At 38.4% G+C, this 23,654-nt stretch overlaps 2 protein-coding genes across 3 annotated transcripts in view; both read right to left on the reverse strand.

Annotated features, from left to right (window-relative positions):
• Positions 1-379: 379 nt before the first annotated feature.
• Positions 380-2,545, reverse strand: bola1 (bolA family member 1). 2 transcript variants are annotated; one of them, XM_010769583.1, is made up of 2 exons: positions 2,432-2,513; positions 380-1,347 (listed from the first exon to the last, which is right to left on the reverse strand). In XM_010769583.1, the coding sequence occupies exon 2, from the start codon at positions 1,322-1,324 to the stop codon at positions 872-874; it is 453 nt and encodes a 150-aa protein (XP_010767885.1). In that variant the 5' UTR covers positions 1,325-1,347; positions 2,432-2,513; the 3' UTR covers positions 380-871. The 2 variants fall into 2 exon arrangements, with proteins under 2 accessions (XP_010767885.1, XP_010767886.1); XM_010769584.1 differs by having other exon boundaries at positions 386-1,280; positions 2,432-2,545.
• Positions 2,546-2,612: 67 nt separating this feature from the next.
• sv2a (synaptic vesicle glycoprotein 2A) overlaps positions 2,613-23,654 on the reverse strand; it is a 49,178-nt gene continuing 28,136 nt past the window's right edge. Inside the window, exons 3-13 of the mRNA XM_010769585.1 lie at positions 21,029-21,209; positions 20,082-20,233; positions 17,734-17,867; positions 17,098-17,187; positions 16,350-16,457; positions 15,892-15,980; positions 14,726-14,890; positions 14,193-14,326; positions 8,338-8,544; positions 7,559-7,718; positions 2,613-6,451 (exon numbers count right to left, since the gene is read on the reverse strand). Coding sequence (XP_010767887.1) covers positions 6,268-6,451; positions 7,559-7,718; positions 8,338-8,544; positions 14,193-14,326; positions 14,726-14,890; positions 15,892-15,980; positions 16,350-16,457; positions 17,098-17,187; positions 17,734-17,867; positions 20,082-20,233; positions 21,029-21,209 — 1,604 coding nt within the window. The 3' untranslated portion in view covers positions 2,613-6,267. The remainder of the gene's footprint in view (positions 6,452-7,558; positions 7,719-8,337; positions 8,545-14,192; positions 14,327-14,725; positions 14,891-15,891; positions 15,981-16,349; positions 16,458-17,097; positions 17,188-17,733; positions 17,868-20,081; positions 20,234-21,028; positions 21,210-23,654) is intronic.

Genomic DNA, 23,654 nt, shown 5'->3' on the forward strand with positions numbered 1-23,654 from the left:
CACACACACACACACACACACACACACACACACACACACACCTTCTGGCTTGGTTTGAAATGTTATGAAACGCTGAACAATATTAAACCAATTAATATATTTGAGCATTGATTTAGAATGTTCTAGATAATAATATCAAAACATTTGAACCAATTGATTACAGAGACAATTGTTAATTATGGTGTCCTCCATGCAGTGAACTAAAACCTTTGATTTTAAATATCGATTTATTTAGCTTTATAAAATATATTTGGAAGCTGAATTTCTCACACGTTAGTCCTAAGGGTAACTTATTGTATCACTCAATTGTGTTATTTTTGTATTTATTTATAGACTACATGTACAATCCAGATATAAAAATGAAAAACTGACTGAAACATTTGCAGGTGAATAATGAAGACATCTCTTTAATCGGCCAACTCGCCCAATCCAGTTCGTCACATAACGTGAGCACAGACTGCCCTCGTGTGTTAAGCATGCGGTACTGACATTAAACTCCAAAGCACATGCATCACATGTCAATTTCACGAGGCATTAAGAAATTAGAACCTAATCTAATAACTCACTATCCACATTTACTAAAACAGGATTTTGGAAACTTTAGCACAACCATTTTCCTAAATCCAGTGCCACTGCGACCTGCATATCTTTTTGCTATCCACGGATTTAACCTCTGTAAACAGATACACCGGATTGGATGTTTATGATTCATATTTTATTGTGATAGAATAACCATAGAAACAAATGTATGTATTGAAATCTGTAAGAGAATACTGACTGTCATTCCATTGATGACAGTTCTCTTTGCCTCGAGTGCAGCATTCACCAGCCTTCTTCACAGTTCAGTCCAACAGCTTCATGAGTCCGACTCTCACTCCCGCCCGGCCTTCAGTTTCTCCTCCACCGTGTGATCTCCCCTCGAGCCTCCCAGGCAAGGTGGACTTTTGGCCAAAGAGGGATTACTCCCCCACTGCTCAGGAGTCTTTGCCTGGATAGCCAGTGCATGAACGCAGCTACTCAACTCTTCCTTCAGAGCCTCATTAACCAGACGGTGACGCTTTATCAATGGCAGACCCTCAAACTGGGAGCTGACCACCAGGACGCGGAAATGTGATTCTGAGCCGGGGGGCACGGCGTGCATGTGGCTTTCATTGTGGACCTCCAGGTGGTCCGGTGTAAGTTGGTCGGTCAGCTTAGTTCTGATAGACCTCTCAACGGGCCGGCTCGGGTCTGGGTCCATGTGCGGTCTGAAGTGGGCCAGAGGCCGGCTTAAGGAAAGACTGGTAGAGACGGGCCGAACACAGCGGAGAACAGAAGGAAGCATCAGAGGCAGTGGCAAGAGACCACCTATGAAAAGCAAGATGGGTATGAATACAGAAGATGTGCGATTTAATGACCAGAAATATATTTATTGTATGGAAGGCATTTTGATTTAATAAAAAGCTTTGAGGTGCTGCACTGAATGCTTTGTACTAAAGATACCCGAAATGTAAGAAGAGTAAACAGATTCAGGAGAGACTAAGTTTGATCAGTAGATATATAATCCTAAAAACATTATAGTTGAGAAATTACAGCAGAGAAGAAAATAAATCATCCATTTAAACCTTGTGTATTTGTCTTGGTTTGTGTGGTTGTATTTGAGGTCATCCTGTTTTCCAACCCGTGCATATAAATCATAATGGCATTGGTTTAATTTAATCTGAAATAAATAACAGCTACATCAAGCTACAAAAAAAGGTATCTACAATTACTTTGATAATTGAATTAGAGCAAACATTTTTCAGTTTTCATCTTCTCAAATTGAGATGATTTGTTGCCTTTGTGTTTTATGTTAAGAAATAAATAGTGATACATGTTGGTGGGGTGGCCACTCTTCTCTTGCACTTATTGAATTGCAATATATAATACAGGTGTGGCTATTACTAAAGTTTACATTAATTATCGGGACGGATCCATGTGTACCAGAGATTTCAATCCCACGGCAAAATCTCCCAAAATAATCGCGAGTCAATTACAACCTGCCATTCGCGAACATGTTCTATTTAGCTGGAAGTTGAGCTAGTACATTAGCCTGTAGATCAGATCCATAGAAAAGCCTCGCGTTTGATAACTAGAAAGTCTGTGTTGTCCACACAGAACGCATCTCATCACACAAAACTGCAATGATGTTTTTAAAACTGGTGCCACGTCTTTTAATGCCTTTCAATTTTAGTTGTTGTGATAGCTAGGTAGCTTAATTCATCCTTGTTTGTTAGCATTAGCCGTTAGCTCTCATAATAAACATCACACAAACAATACGTAAGAAAAATGTGACTGTCAGCGTTTTCAAACCGAAAAGCTCCATACACGATAATATACCATATATATGTGTTTATTCATACATTTTATCTAGTCTTGAAGATAAAGTGTAGTGTTTTTGTGAACTACTCACCTTGCTAGTGAAGTCAGTTGCTACTCTGGTACTGTGACGCAACACTCACCGGAAGTGCCAGAACACTGGGTGGTGTAGTTTTTAAGCCTACGTAGTCCTGTTGCAGCTGAAGGCATCTTTTAACGTTTTGTAGTCTCTATTATAATCGTAAAAAAACAGACATAAAGGCTTGACAAAGATGGACTTTTTATACTTTTTGTTTATTTCGTGGTTCTTTGTAATCCATTGTGATTCCAAAGGGTCAGTTGCACAGCACAGTGCAAACCCAATCAAAAATCAACAATGATAAAATATAAGAAAAATCTCACACACCTTTAAACAGAACTGATGTTGTCATATTTAGGCTAACTATGTTTCATAACCGGTATTTAACATTGATGTATTTACTTATATTTCATTCTCATTTACAAAATACACAAAACCAAAGACAACATACATCATTGTTCATTTACACTTCTTTTTTATAACTTTTTTTTGTATATTCATGGTTTCACAAACAGTCTCTATTACAAACAATCAACTACAGATTCTACAGCACAGTACAATGACAAAGGTGATAAATTCTTTGTTACATTTAATTAATGGCATTGCAATCTTATTGAAAAAAAGCCTCAATAATTAGGGTTGTTTTAGAGAGTACACAAGGTGGTTAGCTGTTAAGTCCTGTGTCATTATTAAGCCAACACACAGCATTTTAGTGGACAAGGCCAGCATATAGTAGTGTTCTCCAATTCCCAATAGCTTCAAAGAAGAGAATAAGAGGCAAATACCCAAACACTTATTGCTTTGTTAACTTTTTGCACTCACGACTGACTGTTGCACAGGCAATTATACAAAAAACCCTGTAACATAAGCTAAGATATGTATCTACGAGAGACACTTTTAACTTGGACGTAGCCTGAACTGAGTCACTGAGAAAGGTTAGCGCTTAAACAGCATCCAATGTTGAACAAATACAGTTATCTTGACATTGTTGCTGTTAAATTGTAGGGATGATACAGGAAAACATACAGAGAATAGGACTTCTGACTTTTATAATTTACAGTTAATGTGCGTTTATATACTATCAATGTGCTTTTAGGAGGGAATTTGGGCAAATGTTCTGACTTTTTTGCCATCCTGGCTTCTGTAGCCATCATTTTTGCAGTGCAGACCACCTACCATAAGTCAAGTAATATATATATATTTTTATATTTTACTGCAGAATATTTCCAGGGGTCAAAATGTTTGAAGAGCAATCTTATTAGTTACATTATAAGTATTTTTTATTTACATATATTTATATCTATAACAGAGAGTAGATGGTATAATGTGTAAACTCAGGCCATAGAAAATATTTGGCAATAATTAATGAGAGGTGATACTCATGGCAAACTCATGAATAATGATTTCAAATGTGAAGTTAGATCAGTGTGAGAATAAGGGAGTGAAATGTAAGGGGCATGTCGTCAAAGCTCGAAGCACTTCATGTTCACAACTGCACTCATGTTCACAATCTTATCATTTGGTATGTTTTGGTCGTTGTGCTCTTGCTAAACGCTAACCTTGTTCTTCATTAAATCTCTAGCAAGGCTGCATTAGATTGTTTCTTAAAGATCTTGAGGCATTTACAATTGTGCATGTACGACAATGTACATTTAGTGCAATGGGTTGTCTATTTATTTAACTGTCTTGCGTCTACGTATGGCTGCTATCCTACAAAATGGCAGTTTGGACGAAAACGTTGTTGTTGTTAATCTGATGTGTTAATGATTGTTTTTTCTTATACCATGCAATTGTGAACATATCATCCGTGCTTTTTGTAAATCAGGGGAATGTGGCAATTGTCGCCAACACTTTGTGCTGTTATCAATGTGGGATATATGAGAATCAGCCCTTGGCAGTGAGTTCCCTACGGTGAATCTCATGTTATAACAAGCTACATCTGTATAATAAAGCACAAGTAAACACAGGGTCCCAGTGCACTCCAAATCCATACCCTCAGTAGCCCACAACTAATGTTCACCTGCAGTTAATAGTCACTATTTAACATGTTGTGTGCCCCAAGGAACTCCCCAATTAGGGACATTTAAAACAACAATTCTGCTGCATGTCACCTTTCCTTTTTTTTTTATTTTGGAGCAGTATTTTACAACAATTTAAATATTTTCTTTCAGCCTGTCTTATTAAAAAACAGGTTAGGTCCAGCATGTTATCACACCATGATCAGTTATCTTTATAAGACAGCTACCCCACAACACTTTACAAATCAGAATAGTGTTTGTGATACATGAAACGGTAAATGACATACAAAATTAAATAAAATCTCAATATTGCACAGAGGTTCAATATTGCACTAAAAAGTACACTCACATTTATATAAACATTCAGTTCACACAAACAATTAGATTATAGTTCACCTGTCGGTTCTCACACACCTGCACTGAAACCATCATAAACTAAGCCGTGATTTTTCTCCCTTGACATCACCTGTATTTTTTCCCACGTTTGTGTTTGATTTAACGCAATAAATAAATATTTTATTTTTAAGAACTTCCTATTTAGTGATCTCTGGAAAGAGTTTGATAAGGTAACCGAGAAACCTTCATATTACTGCTACCAACAGCAGAATCAAATCTCAGTGTTGTCTTTAGAAATAAAAAATATTACTGTGACTTAAACCGGACTAACCAGTGAGCAAAATCAACTTGTCCCTAATGCTGTTTACATGATGTACTCTCAATTTTCATAAATGTGCATACATACTTTGTGACATGCATAACACCCTCAAAACATAGGCCTATATTATAAGACACAAACATAATGTAAGCCTGGGAGGAGAGGTACTCAAAAGGCATTTCTTACAAAGGGATATACAGTGTGATTGAAAAGTGGTGATTGAATGTGAGATTCTGAACGTTTTCATCAAGTCAAGAAAATGTTATGGACTTTCACGCTGGGAAATGGTTGTGCTTTAAATGTACACTTTGACAAACAGCGTAATATGTGATGAAATCATGACTGCACACCATTTTAACCTGGTATGGAAAACATATCCATTAACTGATTTAATTGATCTCATGGTTGTTTGAAGGTGATAAGAAACAATGTCTTAAAGGGAAATAAGGGGCTTGATTTTTCTCTTTGTCACATCCTGACAACAAAAACAAACCTGGAATGTTCTATAATCTATAAAATGGCAGTAAGTCCATACACCAACACAAAAAGCCTCTACTAGAGATAAAAAATGAGGACAGGTTTTAGTTTTTAGAGCAAGCCAAGCGCTGTGTCCTGGTTTTAACCCGCAAAGTAAAAAATGCTTTAAATCAAGGCATTTTTGATGTCCAACAATGGCAAAGTACTCAAGACTTGACAGGTGAGTTGAATGGAGGTGACTACAGAGAACTCTGTAACAATGGCTAGTGGTCAGTCTATTTTCATGGCTCATTATCAAGAACCCCCATCCCCTGACCTCCAACCCCAGGTGTGAGTACTGTACTTGTATTTGGGGGGTGGGTATATCTAAATAAAATATAATAATCCAGGGGAAATAAATGTCATGCTCTCACTGAACAAGTTAATATTACTTTTGCCTTGGCACCAATTATGAGCAATGTTGTCTCAACATTTATTGGACCAATCTACTGATTCGTCACATCTTCACTATCAAATAAAACCAAGTCCTAAATATTTACAGCAGATCTGCATCGCTCTTTTGCATTGTGTTATGTGTACAAACTTTACTCCATCATTTGGAGGGAGGGGTTAGAGAGGAGGATTTAGAGGGCTCTTGAGCTGTTCATTCACAGTGTTGTGAAAACTCATCTGCCCTCCCCTGGGAAAGTTGAAGCGCCACACTATTGCAGCACCTGACCCCGCGTCTCCGGTAGTTTGAGGGCCAGAAAACTTCCCGCCGCCAGCGCCCCCGAGGCAAAGATGATGGGCACTGCCTTGGTGATACCAACGAATGAAGTAAAGATGCTTATCCCTAAAATAGCCGCTAATTTACAGAGGGCGTTGAGGAAGCCAAACGCTGTACATCTGAGAAGAGAAAGAGGGCAGAAAAGCAGAACAGTCAGGTTACAGTCTGTTGTTTAATAATATAATAAAGTTTAATGTTTGCAGAGTGTTGAATATATCAATCATTGATTTAATCTTGCGCTATAAGGAGATGAAAACATTTTTGACATCCTCCTCTGTCGAGCTGTAACTTCAGCGAGTTAAAGTGATGCAAGCTTCCTTCTGCAAGATATTACTGTTGGTGGGTGCAGTTTGGTAGAAGAAAAAAAGTTCCTACATCAAGCTTCTCATAACAAGGTCTGTGAAATATATTAAGAAATCAGCTGATGATTTCTGTTAAGAGACATCGCATTTTGATGGCTTTTTCAGGCACCACAACTAGTTTCTATATTATAGAGAAGCCAAACATCTATACAACCAATATATATATATCTCTAACAGCCTGCAACCAAAACAATCTTGATTGATAAATAGCACAAAAGGTAAGAGACGTATTCTGAATTTGTACTGAATCTTCCCTTCAACAAGATAAAATACATCCAAAGGAAAAAGCAGGGAAATGATGGATAAATTGGAAGATGTATCTCTACTCTGTATGCCAAACAGAGAAATTAACAGCTCGAGTCTAAATCTAACAGTGTTTAAGAGTGTTATCTGCATTTACACTACATTAGTAGTAGTAGCCGTACTGTACATCATACGGCTGTATGGACTGAATGGACTGTATATAACCACAAGGTGGAGCTACATCTTCTAAAATAAAAACTCAAAAGCTGTTCCCATCTCTTACAGATGGGCATCACAAAACGACATGTTCTTGTATTGGAAAAATGCTTCAATTATGTTCCACAACACTATTCACATGTTATCTTATACATTATGTTGCATCATGGTTGCATTGCAGTAAGAACACATCATACTAAATCCATTATTAGGGGGCAACAAGGCAGCAAAGTGCTTCACATCACATGCCCCGCCAATGATTTCACCCCACAATGTCATCTATCCCTTCAAGCCAACCAATCATTGCAGGGCAACTCGTCTGACATCATTAGCCACGTCATTCAGCACCGCTGACTGTGTCTTTGTGGTGTCAATGAGATTTCAGGGCCTGCCTAAATTGCCTACCTCTTGTCAGAGGGGTAGAGTTCGACAGTCAGCACATCCAGCGCATTCCAGGAAGCGATGCTGATTCCTCCGAACAAGCAGAGCAGAGCAATCATGGCTGATTCGCTGTTGCCAAAGGACAGGAAGAAACAGCTGATGCAAGAGATCACACTGGAGCCCGCTGGAGGTAGACAAAGGGAGAAAGCGAAAGGTGGAGGAGTGTATTAATAAAAACTGAGGGAAATCCTGCTTTGCCTATTAACTGAACAGTTGGAAAAGCAGTTTTTTTAAGATTTAAAAAATGATGTTGGGACTTGAATCTTATTTTCTTGATCGATGACTAAGAGTATCTTTTTAAAATGATTCTTCATAAATGAAATCATCTGCGAAAGGCCTTAATAGTAGACCCTGTTGGAATTTATGGTAAATGCTTTCAACTGTATCTTTATTTGGTTATTTTTTGTATTTAACTATTTTTATACTTCACTGTAGCCTATTTCTCTTTTGAATGTTTTTATCTACTCCATAGCATGTTTAGCATCCTGTATTTTAACTTGTATTCATCATCCATTGTTGCTTTTATTGTTAGTATTTTGTTTGGTTTTGCATCTAAGTATAAACCAGTGTACTGCAATTGTATATGTTTTTGGATTCTTCAAGTATTGGTCAAGAAGTCAAGCTAACACACGGTGAGTCCTTGTAGGTAATTGATACACAAAAAGTGATTCCTCTAGCTCTCATTCTTCTCTTCTTGAATACACAAGGTGCTGCTGAGTAATGTGGCCAGGCGATCATATTACCTAGCATCCTCAGCCGTCCGATCTTGTCCATGAGCAGCGCGGAGACGATGTTGCCTGGCAACACAGCCAAGGTGCCCAGGAAACTGACGAAGTAGACCATGTAGGCATTGTTCTCGTCGCTCACGTCACTGAGCAGGCAGCCCTCTTTGTTGTGCAGGAAAGTGCTGTTGATGAGCTTGCTGTTGACCAACCTATATTTGAAGAGATCTGAGGAGAAAGAAGGTGGAGGGGATAAGGAGGGGACAGAAACGGAGCAGAGAAGTGGGACGAAAAGGTTAACGTGTTGATAGGATGGGAGGACAAAGATACCCGTGATTAATCTTCTATTTATGTAGGACATTTTAAATCCCTACAGGTCAAAGGTTTAAATGTGAAACACCTGCAGGAAGTAAAGTTAGTCCCATTTATGTCGAAAGTCTAATAGGCACTATAATAAAGAAATATGCCATAACATTTGTTTTGATTTGTTTAAAGTCTTGATATTTTTAATAGCAGGTATCTAAAAGAACACCTTTACCATTTTGAGATCACATGAGAAATCACATTTTTATCAAGGTCATAGTTATTGTTTTCAGCGTAAGCATACCTATCTTTAATATTCACCTGCTATGAGTTCCTATTTAATAAATACTTGATTGTACATGTCCTTATCATTTAAGTTTTCAGGCACGAGGGACTACTGTTTTTTTCCTAATTTATAATGGAAGATGAGGAAAAATTGGAGGGCCATGTACCCAGAGACTAAATAATGTATAATAATAACTAACTGATTTTGAAAATGTATTTAGATTTGTGTTTGAATAAGCCAAGAGAACACTTTCCCTCAAGTGAATTTCAGGAACAAATTATGTTTAAAACCTTTTTACATCATGATCACAATAGCGTGAATACCAGTGGATCAAAAATAACGGGAAAGGAAAAGAAGAGAGATATATTATTTTAACAAACTTTTATTTAAAACTGGTTTTTTTGCACAATTACCCTTTTCTGTAAAGAGAAAATGAGTGGCGGAAATGTTGTGCTGTTGTTTCATTACAATTGCGACGTTGTGTGCCATAAATAAACTCTGAAAAAGGAAATGTTTACAAGTGTAAATATATTGTTTTAAGTGAGTGATGAAATAACTACTACATGAAATAACTTATTGGGTTATTATTATTTTTTACATGATTCAATATGTGGGACAAAACCGAAGAACCCGGAAAAAACCCTCACTACAATGTTTTATGCCACCATCATTTGCGGAAATACATTATTTAATGTCTATCAGGAAATAATGACTACTACCAATTGTTCAGCACATAGTGGGATTTAAAACAGTGGCAGGCCTGAAAGAAGTTTCTATTCAAACCATGGATATAAAGCTTCCATTTCTACTTGGACCCTGTCTAACAAAGCTTCAATAATTTCTTGTACTCTGGAAAAAACGGCTGCAATTCTTGAACAGGCTCTGTAAGAAATTGACATTTTTGCAAATCTTGCTTGTGCCATTGACAAAAAAGGGGCAATTCTTGTGTGTACCATGGACAAAAATGGATAAATTCTTTCTTGGGCTATGTTGAAATGAGTTGACAACACTGCTCTAGCCTGAACAAGAACAGGTGCAGTTTCTTCAGTGACCATGGAAGAGAAATCCACAATTGTTGTTTGCGCCATGGAAAAAGAACTAGCAATTCCTGCTTGTGCCCTGGAGGAAAACTCAACAAGTCTTGCCTGGGTGAAAATGACAACATTAGCAGCTCTTGTTTGTGCCAGGGACACAACAGCAACTTTGGTGATAAGATAAGCAGTTGCAACTCTGGCTTTGGCTAAAGAAAGTACTGTTTCCATTTCTTTTGACTCTCTGCTAACAGGCTGTGATGGCTCTGGGTCAAGAGTTTCAATATTGTCCCTGTCGGTTTCATTTCTTGAGGAAGAATCGCACAGAGAAAGAGACAAGAAGAGAGCAATACGAGGAAGCTTAAGCCCCTCACTCTCTGTTTGCTGTAGTTTCTCTTGATGAGTTTCCTTTCTTAAACAGTCCAGACCATTAGGCTGGCTGGCAGCATCCTGAAACCTCAACCTGAGATTTCTGTAGCTTCTGATCCCAAAGTCTGTTTGGGCTAGTGGTTTCAAACATTTGTCTATCGGTGATTCATGGATCACAGGCTCTGCTGGGTGTACAGTGATAGGTGAACTGGGGAAATAAAGTCTCAGACCAGACCTGAACAGACTACCAGCAACTTTGGTGGCCCAAGGAACCACAACTAAGCCCACATGTAAGACCGGCATTTTGGTGGATGAAGGCGGTTAAATGGAGTTGAGTTGAGTCTTGTAAAATGTAACAAGTGTCTTCTCTATACTCCGCACAAAAAAAGGAAGAGAAGTTGAGCCACGTGTGTCCTGTCAGCTACAGCAACTGGTACTGAGATAAGGTCTAAACGTTAGACTCTAAATACTTGGTGTTCCAGCCACAACAAAGGCAAGCTGCGTCATAGAATACGACGTTGGTGGGCGTGACGTCATAAGCTGTCCAAGATCACGTGATAGGTAGATTTCACGTTACGTAATTTGCGTCAGGTTGAATTTTTTTTTTTTACAGATATGTAGCATGTGTTCAAAATCAAGAGGTCAAATGTCATGACATAACCTAGTATTAGCTTGAAAACATGTATGAATAACCATACAGTATATCACCATAGTTTACCTAACTTTTTTCATCAGTTTTTTTAACAGTTTTATCCGCAATACTTCGAAGTTGTTTTGGGTTTTTCTTATGCAAACGCCTCCCGCCAATGATCAGCACCATGGACAGAGCGCCAGGAGATTGAATTTAATGTTTCCAGTTAAACTTAAACCGCACAGTACATACTGCGAAGACAATCTACAAATGTGTTTTGTATGCATTAGATAACACAAGTGTGTGAGTGCAAGTAACCTATTTGATGCGCATACGTTTTAAACTCGTTTTCGATCTTACCTCTAACGTTGGATTTTGAAATGCGTTCTTTCCACGTTTCATCCTGCAACGTTAGAGGTGAAACTGTGAACATACTAAATAGTGTTTCCGTTTAAATTCCGCCGGGATTGTCTCCCTTTCAGTCCCACTAATTAGACCTTTTTCAGAGTAAACTTTACGCACCGAAGCGGCCCCCTTTTACGCGAGTGGCTTCATTGTGCAGGCATCGAGATAAACATAAATTACAATCCTCCACTTCGCGATCTAATAAACCAAGTCTTTTAAAACGTAAAACACAGCAAGCAATGTAATCATTATTATTCCTGTGTATTGAGTGTTCATTTCGTGCAAATCCTGAATTTCTTGTGACAATAAAACGTTCCGCAAAACAATTTCCTGTTTCCTGTTTATTTCCTTTAAGACACTCTCACAATGCTAAATGTAATGAGTCTTTTTTTTAACAATGGCAAAACAACATGACTATGGCTTTAAAATGAAAATAAAAACAAATCTCTAAATGTACCATTCTATGCAGCCAAATGTGTTTGTCAAATGTATTGTTAAAACATAAAGACAAGGGAACATCACAAACAAATCAGAGAGATGTTTAATGCAAAGAAGTAGGGGAGATGGACTAAGAGAAACTGAAAATGGTCCAGCTTTATTTGGAACAATGTATATGCTCACTGCTTTTGACTAGAGAGGTTTATCCTTAAAACATTACAATATACTTAGACTGCCTAAAGCTCTTTACTGCTAGCTGTATATTCTGTACATCTGGTATTCCTTCTCTGTTGCTCTTCTAGTTTTTTCCTGTAAACGGGTTTGTGTGTGGAAAGTGTCAAAGGAAAAAAGGTCTCATACACATTTTAAAACCCTCTTTATAGTCAATTTAATTAACTTGACTTGAATAACTTGAGAAATGGTCTCTTTTGGTTTGCAGAGAAGTGACTAAGTGAACATTTGGACTAATCAAATGCAGTAATCTTACATATACACTGTATTGTCTTTGAAGAATTGCCCTTTGAGCCTTTGCCCGAGTACCTACCGCAGCCATGATGTACCGTAACACCTATACAGCTGCAGACACCGTGTGGTATGTTCCCATCATGCCGCAGTGTGACAATAAAAGGTACACATTGGCAACTTTCAGACAGCATTAAGTTCTGAGCAGGGAGCCCAAAGAGCGATTGAGCATTAATAAGCAAACACGTTTCTAATTACTATTCTAGTGAGGAGCCCCTGGGTGGCATTGATAGCAGCTGTGAGTGATTGCTTGACGTGTGTTAAGATTTAAAACAACAACAAAAGACAGCACGGCCTGGCTGATATAGCTTGTGTTGTGGATCCAGAAGCTGAGTCTATGGCGGGCAGTGTCCTTTTTCTAAATTGTACAAAAGTCCAGTCCATCCCCACTGGCTTTCTACATCTGACATCTTTTGCCGTCATTACAGTGGAGAGAAATCCATCTGACGGTTGGAGAAGAGAGACAGCTCTGCATTTTTAAAGCAAAAATAATGGTGGATTCGGCCTGGGTTGCTAGGAGACATAGCAGCTCTGCAATGCTGCGTTAAGGATAGTGCCAGTCAGCCAGTGGAGAGAAAAAAGAAAGTAATTGAGCCATTTTGACAAACAGTTGAAGCAGATTGTGCTGCTCTTTCACACATCAGGGGAAGGAGAGAGAAATACTGCATCTGCTAGAAGCAAATATTAAAAGATGTCCAACGCCATTGTATTTATAATAGCAAGACTATGTGAAATTGCAGTCAGTGGGGAAATAAGTAGAAATATGTATACATATATATGTTTACACATATTCAAAATGGACTTCGGTTTCAGCATTAAATCAGCAGGTATCAGTATCAAAATATATCAACAAAGTTATCATTATTCAGATTGGCAGATTGTTTACTGTATTTTATTATGATTAAAATTAAGGCAGAGCCTATTTTGATATTTCAATAGGCATGTTAAATTAAAAAGGAATTGTATGCAGATAGAATAACAATATCTACCTCTGACATGTAGTTGAGTAGACATTGTGTAACAGGAAATCTAAATACTGAACTAAGGATCTCAATTCTATACTTGAGTTCAGTATTTTAGTACATTTACGTTGCTACTTTCCACCATGGTGCAGGTGACTATGCGCTTACTAGATGGATATAATAAACAAACATGAATAGAAATACCTCCAATCTGTCTAGATAACAACAATGTGACACAATCCCTTCATGAGATTGCATTTGCAGCCAGCTACACACAAGAGTGAATTGTGCCAATAGCTTTACCTAAGAGAACGTTTTATAAGGAGATATTTAAAGCACTATAAATAGCAGAGAGAGAATCAGGGCAGAGAGGGAGCAGACATGATCAAATGTACAGTATGTTTGTTAATGGTGTGTTCTGCCAGAGGTTTAATGCACAGCTTTCACCACATTTAGATCTTTAAAGCTGAGTTTATTCGCTTTTTCTAATTCATGTCAAAGAAGCAAAAAAACTATCATAAATAAGGTTATCATAAATGATCAGGCCTTCATCCTCCTCAAGTCAATATTCAAGTTTATGCCCATAATGAAAATTCACCACGATCAACTTATTGATTTTATTTGATTAAATTGTGATGACTCTCTTCGGACTGGATTCCAAACTTCGTCACCTCTCCCTTCGGGCAGCCGGTCTTCTGTCTTCCTCTCTTTGTTTGTTCAAAGTTGTTCTCTTTTCCTGCATTGCATTACATCCACACAGCACATCTTCCACTCATTTGTGCATCAGATAGGATTCCATTTATGTCAAAAATGTACTTTATAGAACGTTTCACACAATTGTTCATCCTTTGTTGGATAAAAAATACATTTTTAGATGCACCTTCACTTGCTCAAGCTGTTTAGTGATTACTGGTGTGAGTGTGTCTTACCTGTGTTGTAGAAGAGGGTGGCGATGAAGGTGCAGTTCTTGAAGAAGGTGTTGCTGGAGGTGATGTCCTCAAAGTAACACTCCTCAAACAGCGAGTCTTCAAACACCATGGATCTCATTTTCAGGTTCATAAACCTGATGAGAATGGAGAAATTGAGGCAGACAGATAACAAGTAGATGGAGTGAGGAATGGAGGGAGACAAAAGAGAGATGCAAAGACATTGAAAAGAGTTCAGGTTGAAAAGGTAAGATAAAAGAAACCTTCAAAGACTTGTTAAGAAACGAACAAGAAATCAAAGCAATGCTCAGAATAAAACATTTAGCTGTATCCTCATTCATATTATTATCTGGCTGGCTATCATCCACCTTATTATAAAGACTTTGTGAATAAATTCCTCCGACAAAAGTTGGAAATAATTCAAATGTAATATTATTGGAATAAACGGCACCTGACTATCATGTAACCTAATTCAAAATGAAATGTTTCCCTCATTCCACACTTCCAAAACAAACGAGATAATTTAGCGGACTCACTTGTCGTTGAAGTACTCTCCTTGGCGGTGGACCTGGTTTTCCAGGGTGAAGTTAAAGGTGACATGTTCTATTTTCTCCTTGGCAAAAAACTTAGTGCGTGAGGCGTAATCCTGCTTCTGGAGGTACTTGATCATGTCGGGGAACCACACAGTCAGCCCGTAGTAGCTGCACAAGGGAGGGAGAGGGAGGAGGACAGAGAGAAAGAGAGAGCACTGCTGTCAGAAAAAAACAACCTTAAAAAGGGCTTTGGAATAAGATGAGGCCTCTATTGTTACAGCATGCATGAATGTTCCCAGGAAAAGGATATACTTCATTTGTAACTTTTATTGTTTAATAAATACTTTTTTTTTGACCGAAACTTGTAAATGTGTAAGATTTGATTTGCAATGCAGGATTTTTACAATGTGGTATTCCAATAATACAGGACATACAAACTTAATCCATGGTTTCTCTGTTGTTTAATTATTTTTATTCTGACCTATTAGGAGAGAAACTCTTGTGTATTAGCCGTATTGTACGGTTAACATGTCATGGAGGTAATGTTGGACAAATTAGCACTTCTTGTTTCGCCAACACAAAACAACGATAATACTAAAGCAGCAAATACATAAATAAATGTCACTTGGTAGTGTGAACCATAGATATATATAAACACTAGATGGCTCAAGGGGGAGCCGCCAGCGTAGCTCAACGGCGGCCATCTTGCCACAGTCAACAACTACTGCTACAGCTGTTGTAAGGTGAGTGATCTGCACAAAAATACTCTTAACTTGCTGAAATCTTGACGGATTTACAAACGGTTTGGTTTATTATAAACGGTATTAGCATGGCTATGATACAGGAGACAACAAGTTCATGATTATAATTATAAGTATGCAGTATCATAACTACATCTTTGATGTTTATAACAAACCAAACCGTTTGAAAATTGGTTGAAAATTGAGCTATCTACGGTTATTTCAATAGTGCACCATAGACATAATGTTAGGAATGAGCGAGCTGCCTGTGGCAAGATGGCCGCCATGTGGCAACGTCGGTCTCCATTGGCCAGCAGCGCGGGTGAGTCATCTAGTGTTTATATATATCTATGGTGTGAACTGTACCATATATCTCAATAAAACCCGGACAAATCTGTAGGGGTGATCCGTTCTTTAACCTCATCTTACCTGAAGGACATAGAGAACCACACGGCCATCATCATGAAGGTGGTGCGGCGGTACTCGGGGGAGAAAACTGTCAGGAAATTAGACCACACCTGAGAGAACACACACAAAGAAAGAGACACAGTGAGAACAAAAGAATAAGGCAGTAGTGATAAAAACGAGGCATACACCGGATGATACAGAAAACATTTGTTTCCCTATCACCTGCAAGAAATAAACCACATGTCCAAAAAATCCTTTTCAAGGCTTAAAGCAAATAAAGCCTCTGCAGCACAAACTGAGAGATAAACACGTCCTGTTAATAAATACAAACTGTCCACAAAAACAAAAAGCTGAGCTGATTTTGTTTGTTCAAATGTGTTGTTTAAAACTGCTAAAAATAATCATACTAATCCTAATAGAGTATTTTACACTTGATATTGCTAAATAAGAAAACAATGGAATAAGAAACAAACTGTCACCTGATGGAAAAGTGAGGTGAGCTTAATCCTCCATTTCTGATGCCAGGCGGCACCGTCTCCCAGGGTTACCAGGTCATCCATCTGCTTCACCGTTTTGATGGTGGTCACCTGGAAGCAACAGCAAAACCTTTTTAATAATGTGGGATTTGTTGAGATTGTATGAATGTTTCTTGCAGTAAATGGAAAGATAGTCAGTCAGAGACCTATAGATGAACATGTCTTGCAGTCTGGTGTTATAAATACTTAATTGTCCTCAGCATGCATTATAAGATACACAATGCAAAATCCTTAATTGTGGAATTTTTCAACACTGTTTGATTTTCATTTCTGTGCACTATATTTACAACAGATGGCAAACCTGCTCTCCCTTGTCACACTACCCCAACACAGAAAAAGGCTCCACTTAATAATGAGGCACCTGATCTGCCTAATGTCTCACCATGAAAACTATGTTTTATTAAACAGTGATTATAATTATGCTCATTCGAGTGGTAAGAAAACGTACTAAAGCATTTTCTCCCCGTATTTTCAGTTAAGCATTAATGTGAACTGTGCAGCTTGAAGCTTTAAGAGATTACAGTAGTTTAAAGAAAATCTGTTTTAAATTCATTAATATGCTAATGTTATGCAGCACAGAGCTGGAAACCTGCTGCAGTGTGTCAGCCTGCAGTCAGACACACATGTGCACTGAGTGAACATGTTTTCTCCTGCATACAGACAAAAGTGTGAAGCATTGAGTGTGACTTACAGAGAAGACCCTCTCTGGGTATCCCTTGGCCTTCATGTTGGTGTCATGGACCTGCTTCAGAATCATCCACGCCTCGTCGTGTTTCCCATTCTGGAGGAGAGAAACAAAAAGAACATTAACATGTTAGTAATCCCTCATGTTGTACTGAACCCCCCTGGAAATTAAGGTTTAAAGGGGCCTTAATGTGCTTATTTTGAGGTTCATATTTGAATTTTGTGCCTCTACTGTGACATGTTTATATGCTTTAATGTCCAAAGATTGATACTGAACCACGGTCATGCTCATGGCTGAAGAAAAGTAGTCAATCTCTCATCTAACTAACTTTATCTCTACTTCCCTTGTTTACTTTTTAGTGTGTCAATATTTCCAATAAACTGAACAGAGATAAAAAACCTTCAGCATTAATTTACGCCTCTCACAGTGCCTTGCTGTTTAGCCTGCTCCAGCATGTATATATGCACATATTGATTTACTCAAAATATTCTGAAAAAGTGTGCAAGCAGCATTTTGCATCTTCCACTTTGCAAGTTTCCAGACGTTTGAGTTCTCAATATTGTTTATGAATTCATTAAGGTCAAATTTATTCAAGTAAGCTGTTAAACAAAGACTGTGTGTGGTGGGGGCTGACAGGCGTACCTCCAGGAAGAAGCGGGGGCTCTCGGGCATGATGGTGAGGGCGGAGATAGCAGCCACGGCGGGGAAGGCACACACCAACACAAAGACTCGCCAGCTGTGGAACTGGTAGGCCGAGCCCATCTGGAAACTCCAGCCTAAAAGAGGGGATGAGAAACGGGAGGTGTGAGAGGAGAGTGAGAGAGGGGAGTGAGAGAGAGGAGCGAGAGAGGGGAGGTGTGAGAGGGAGGTGAGAGAGGCAGCTGCAAGACTTGAATTGAGTGCACAGGAAACTTCCTCTATTCATACTGTAATGGTCTGGGGCCTCATCTATAAACGGTGCGTACGCTCAAAAGATGGGGTACGCCAGTTTCTAAGCAATGTTTGCGATTTATAAAAAACAAACTTGGCGGGAAAACGTGCGGTCCTCTACGCAAACTCTAACCCATGCGTACGCACTAAGCACAAAAACGGGAGAGACGAGAAACTGCGACACCGTTGGCAGAAGGAAGAATGGAGAGAAATATGCGGAAATAATACCATAAATAAAATGTTACCTCTCATTTATCGTATGTGAAGAATTAATTTGCAAACATTGATCAAAGCCAATCTTAAAATGATTAACCAAACGCCTGTTTGAGACTCCTCAGTGCACACAAAAACCTAACTTGGAGAAATAAATAAATACGGATGTTATTGAAAACCACCTCGTATATGTTGTCTTAATGTTACGACATGTATTCTCATAAATGATGCGGTATGCAGAAGGACAGAAGCCATTTCTATAGGTTGTAAAGATACGAGCATGGTTTCATATACCATCATGTTTAATCATGTTTTATGCTGTTTGCTAAGACTTGATAAGTTGCTCGTAAAACACAGGAGGTATGGAAACTAAGAACACCATGTGGTAAATTGTAACACATTAGTTTTATTTCCTTTAACTGGTGGATATAGAGTTGCTGCGGCTGATCGACAGCTGGAACACAAACCACCAAATACAAAAATAAACATGAATTGACTCCACTCCGCAGGGGTCCCCCTTTCTTACAGTTTCTCATCATGGGGGGGGGGTCTCCTGTCCCCGGCACAAACACACTGCCTGAGGAAGGTTATGTGTATTTTGTCATACACATACACAACTTTTTTCGGACCACTTATTTATTTATTTTGGTGACTATCCGACCTCCATGCTGCTACTCTGGTTCAAACTGCATCCACCAAACAATGTGATTTATCTCCACCTCCCCAAAAGAACCAAAATCTGACACGGTGTGAGATGTCTTTTTTAGCTGTTCTGTCATCATTTCCTGCTATCTTCTCCATGCAGTCAGTCGAAATGAATATTAATACGGGGCGTTTCTTTGTCTATTTATAGGCAAATATGGGCGTTACGTGAAGCCTGCAAAAGCTGCGCTACATTTCGAGTTGATTGTGATTTATAGAAGGAAACCGGTGTAGGACGTGCCGCACGGAAGTCCTACTGTCGCCGATACGCAGTGTTTTATGAATCGGAAAATGTCTGTGCGTATTTATTTGCTTTGTCCTACGTAAGCAACCTTCCCACGTGAATCCTACGCAAGGCTTTATAAATGAGGCCCCCTGGTCTGTATATTTCCTTAAACTGCAGCAATTAGTTGTCAGGTTTGCTCCAGTATGGTTTGGTAAGTTGCTCTCCTCTTCTCTTAATTTTACATTTACAATATTCTGCAATCTGACTGACCTGTTTTTTTCAATCAGCAATTGTAATAAGAGAAATAACTCAAAATTCTGGACAGGTGCTCGAAGTTATTAAAATGTTGAATGTGCGAAGCATTAACCACCATTGTTGTAATTGCAGTCAACCTTTGTTGAGGAGAGAGACAAATTCCCTTTAGACGTATCCTCTTCTTAAAAAAAAACCTGGTACATACAGGTACGTAAAATAATACAAATCAGTGTTTCTCCGAGGCATTTCTGATGACAACAATCGTGGCAGAGTGCCGGCAAGCTTACTTTCTTCAACGCTGACACATTTTGGGGAATATTACATTTTTCTTGAAACTACCGGTACTGATTTCTCTTTGGGAAAAAATAGACAACTGAACCAAATACATAACATACTATAGGCTTAGTCCTTTTTGGATATTATAATTTGGTAATGTTACATATTAAACCTTTAACTCGATTTTCCATTTGCTTTTTCAAGAACAAGTATTTCAAAGTAGAGTAGGCTACTTATGTATTCAGTTAGTTTAAAAGTCTCTAATGTAAATGGAATTTCCACAGATAAGAGTTAAAATGTCTGTTTATCTAACTGACACATTTGCTAACAGGCAGACATATTGCCTTGGATCTTGACTCCCGGCCTGTGATTGGTCTGTTTCTCTCACCGTAGTGTGGGATGATGGCCCAGGCCATGGCGGAGGCGTAGATCCCCCCGATCATCCAGAACATGCAGAGCCAGCTCAGATGCTCTCCTCGCTTCTCCTGGGCCAGGAACTCGGAGTAATAGGAAAACACGATGGGGATGGAGCCGCCAATACTGTGGAGCCAAGAGAGAATCAGGAATTAAAAAGGGAAAGACAATTAAAAGAAGAGCAAGATAAGGGATCCATAGGGAGGATAAGAAAATAATAGGTGAGATAAGAGAGCGGAGAAACACCGGAGAAGAAAGAAAACGAAAAAGACAATCTTTCTTTAAACCGTGGTGAATATGGAAAGAATATAAATTAGTTTTGCTAGGAAAAAAGAGTGAAATCAAAAACAAATTAAGGAGGAAGGATGAAAAGGAAGTACATTTAACACAACAAATAGAAAAGACTGGGTTTTTTTTAGATAATAGGGGGACAATTTATCAGCCTTGTAGTTGAATAGGAATTAAGATGAAGTCTTAAAAATGACCAATAATGGATGACTCCAATCAAAAGCACCGATTTTAGCCACTATAGTCAGAAGGGAAATGATAGCAATAATCAGACTCAGAGTTCTGCAATCAAACAGGGGCAGAGATTTGTTTTACCATGACTTCATTTTGAAAGAGGGAAATGTTCTGCCCAAATGGCAGAAACACCCATAATCACCATGTTGTAATGGGAGCAATAGCCAAACTCTGAAAGTTGACCACAAATAGGATGTTTTTGCCTATAGTGTCTTTCTTTATCAAAGTTGCCAAACTGCACACAACCAAGAATGATGGGGGATTTCCTTAAACCCCAATATATGTTTTTAATTTTGTATCTCTCCTCTGACATATGGCATTGCCCGCTTGTCAAATCAGCTGACGTGCCACAGTGGTGGTGGTCTCTCTTCTCCCTGTGTGACCCATCTGTCTTCTTACCCCACACCGGAGGCCAGGCGGCAGAAGAGGAAGGAGACGTAGCCCTGCATGAAGGACGAGAAGAACGCAAACACGCTGTTGATGGAGAGGGAGATGAGCAGCGTCTGCCGCCGGCCTATCCGATCAGCCAGGCCCCCCCACACGAAGGCCCCGACCATCATCCCCAGGTACACGATCAGACCTGGAGACAGCAAGAGGGAGAGAAAGAAAATGGGAAGAGGTGGATATGGATAGGGGGGTAATGGCAGGGGGGTGATGAGACAAGATAATGAGGAAGTGAAGAGACAAAGGGCATGATAATGAGTTATTATTCATCAGAAAACTCATTGATATTACTTCCAGCCACTGTCATTAGATTTCCACGGTCCAGAAAATTAGCTTTTTTGGCAGCCTAATTGGACTACTGATTTTGAGAAGAGCACACAACAGAGAGAAGTGCACCATAATCATCTGTACCATATACAGTAGAGGGAAGACAGGATTATTTACATAAAATATAACCAATCAAAATAATACCAACCTTTATTTTATACCATTTGTCTTAAAAAAAACAAAAGGGGATGTTTAAACGTAAGTGAACAAAGAACAAATACATAAATGAAACTAGATGGGATCATACTGTACACAATTCCGCTCATACTAGAGAGCTTCAAATTCTAAAAATGTAAAGATATTTTCAAAAATACCGTCAAGTCAAGAAGTTTAAAATGGTATGTCTCTTTGATCAGGTTAGGAGTCAGAAGCGAGCATTTAGTATGACTTGAAGACGTTTTCAACCAAGTCTTGTGATATGAGGTGCTAACATGATTCACATCCCAAACGCTTATCCAGGCCAGCCTCTCTCTGTCTGTCACACACACACACACACACACACACACACACACCCTTATTGACATCCTGTCAACAGCCTCCACGCTCCCTGAGCCTGCAGTGACACGAGTTATGGGGCAGATGCCGCAGAATGACAACAAGGACAGGGGCGTTATTTAGTGCCTGGCCTTGACATCTGCGTTCAAAATGTCACTCCTAGTTTTAATATGTAAAAAGCTTGGAATATATGCTTTAGTATCCTTTATTAAATAGGGCAATCAAACAACGCAGCACACAGGCATGTACAGTATGTCCACTGAGCCCTATTTCCAATACTCCATTCTGAATGGGCAATCAACCAGGTAAGGGAAATGGAGTCGATTGTGTTGATTTTTGGATCCATTTAACATCTTGCACCAATAAAATGCTACTACCTCATTACTGCAGGCATTCAATTGGCAATTGACAAGGTCCATTTGTTCCAGAGCTTTTAACCTTCTCATCTGATTTGAGATTGTTTTTTTAACTCTTGTTTTAAAAAGGTCTAAAATTAACGGAGGAGCTTAATTTTGAATACATTTACATGGATGAGAAGTACAAAGGACTTTATCAAGGAAACCAAAAGTGAACATCTGTCAGCTTAATAACATAAAAACATACCAAGCTATGTCTTTGAAACTTGTTTTTACAAAATGTGATGCATTTGTTACCTTTCCTTTACATCAAGTAGTTTTGTATGGGATTCGTTTTGTATCAAAGATAAAGCAACACTTTCTCAGAATAAAGCAAAACTATGAGTTTAAAAGAAAAAAAAACTGAGTCAAGCAAAATAAAACTAAAAGTTATAAAACAAATCATTTGTGTAATCATGTAAACTATAAGTATTTTTGTTTTGTTTTAACATAGGTTTTTGTTTGCAGTTTTTGTTTCTTCTTTCTCAATGATCAGATTTTTGCTCTCGCTGAAGCTTTCTCGTTTGCGCTCCTTCACTTTTCATGAAGAAAGACCTGCACGAGCTTCATCCACGCTGGGCGTTGTTGTTATCACTGGCTCAGCGTCATTTAATTTGACCAAATGTCTTTACTTATACATTTAATGGATTTTGTTATTATCCACCTTTTTGTTCTATGTCCTTCTATTTAAAACATTCTTTGAGACTTCATCTTCTGGTTCACATTTCAATAAATGTAATTTGCATAATCACTCTTTTGTCTTTATTCTACATGAAAATGTTAGAGATTCTATTCAAATCTGTTGATTATTCATATCTTCCTCAGGAGAATTTGTCGAATTTGTAATGCTAAATGTATATCATTTTCTCACAGGATATAGAATGAGACAACACAGTTTGTATCCATTGTGTATGAATGCTTCAGCTCTTCAGACCAACATAGTAAGATGTGAGCATGTTCCTAATTGTGTTGGTATGCAACCTAGGTCTGCTCTGTTTAATAAAGCAAATCTGCCACTTTTATATTGTAGAATTTGTTAAATTAAAGCAGTTTTTAATTGTTTGTCCTAAACATAGCAATATATGCTTTTGAAATGTAACATGTCTTTGAAAAAATAATAGTATACAGTTTATATTGTGTATCACCTTTAGCTTGACAATACATAGGTGTGTTTTTTTAATCTTTTAAATAAATAAATAGATAGACAGACACTTTATCAATCCCAAACTGGGAAATTATTTAACACAGCAGCAGTGTGTTCAGGTATTAAAATATTTAAAGTTGGAATAAAGTATAAACTACACAACATTATAATGCACAGCAATCCATAAGATAAGTCCGATATTTTCATGAAAACTCCCCAG

This window comes from Notothenia coriiceps, unplaced genomic scaffold (assembly GCF_000735185.1).
Source record: "Notothenia coriiceps isolate Sejong01 unplaced genomic scaffold, NC01 NC01_scaffold00007524, whole genome shotgun sequence".
NCBI lineage: Eukaryota > Metazoa > Chordata > Actinopteri > Perciformes > Nototheniidae > Notothenia > Notothenia coriiceps.

Coding starts and splice junctions, on each gene's coding strand:
- bola1 (XM_010769583.1), bottom strand. CDS start 1,324: ATGCTTCCTTCTGTTCTCCGCTGTGTTCGGCCCGTCTCTACCAGTCTT.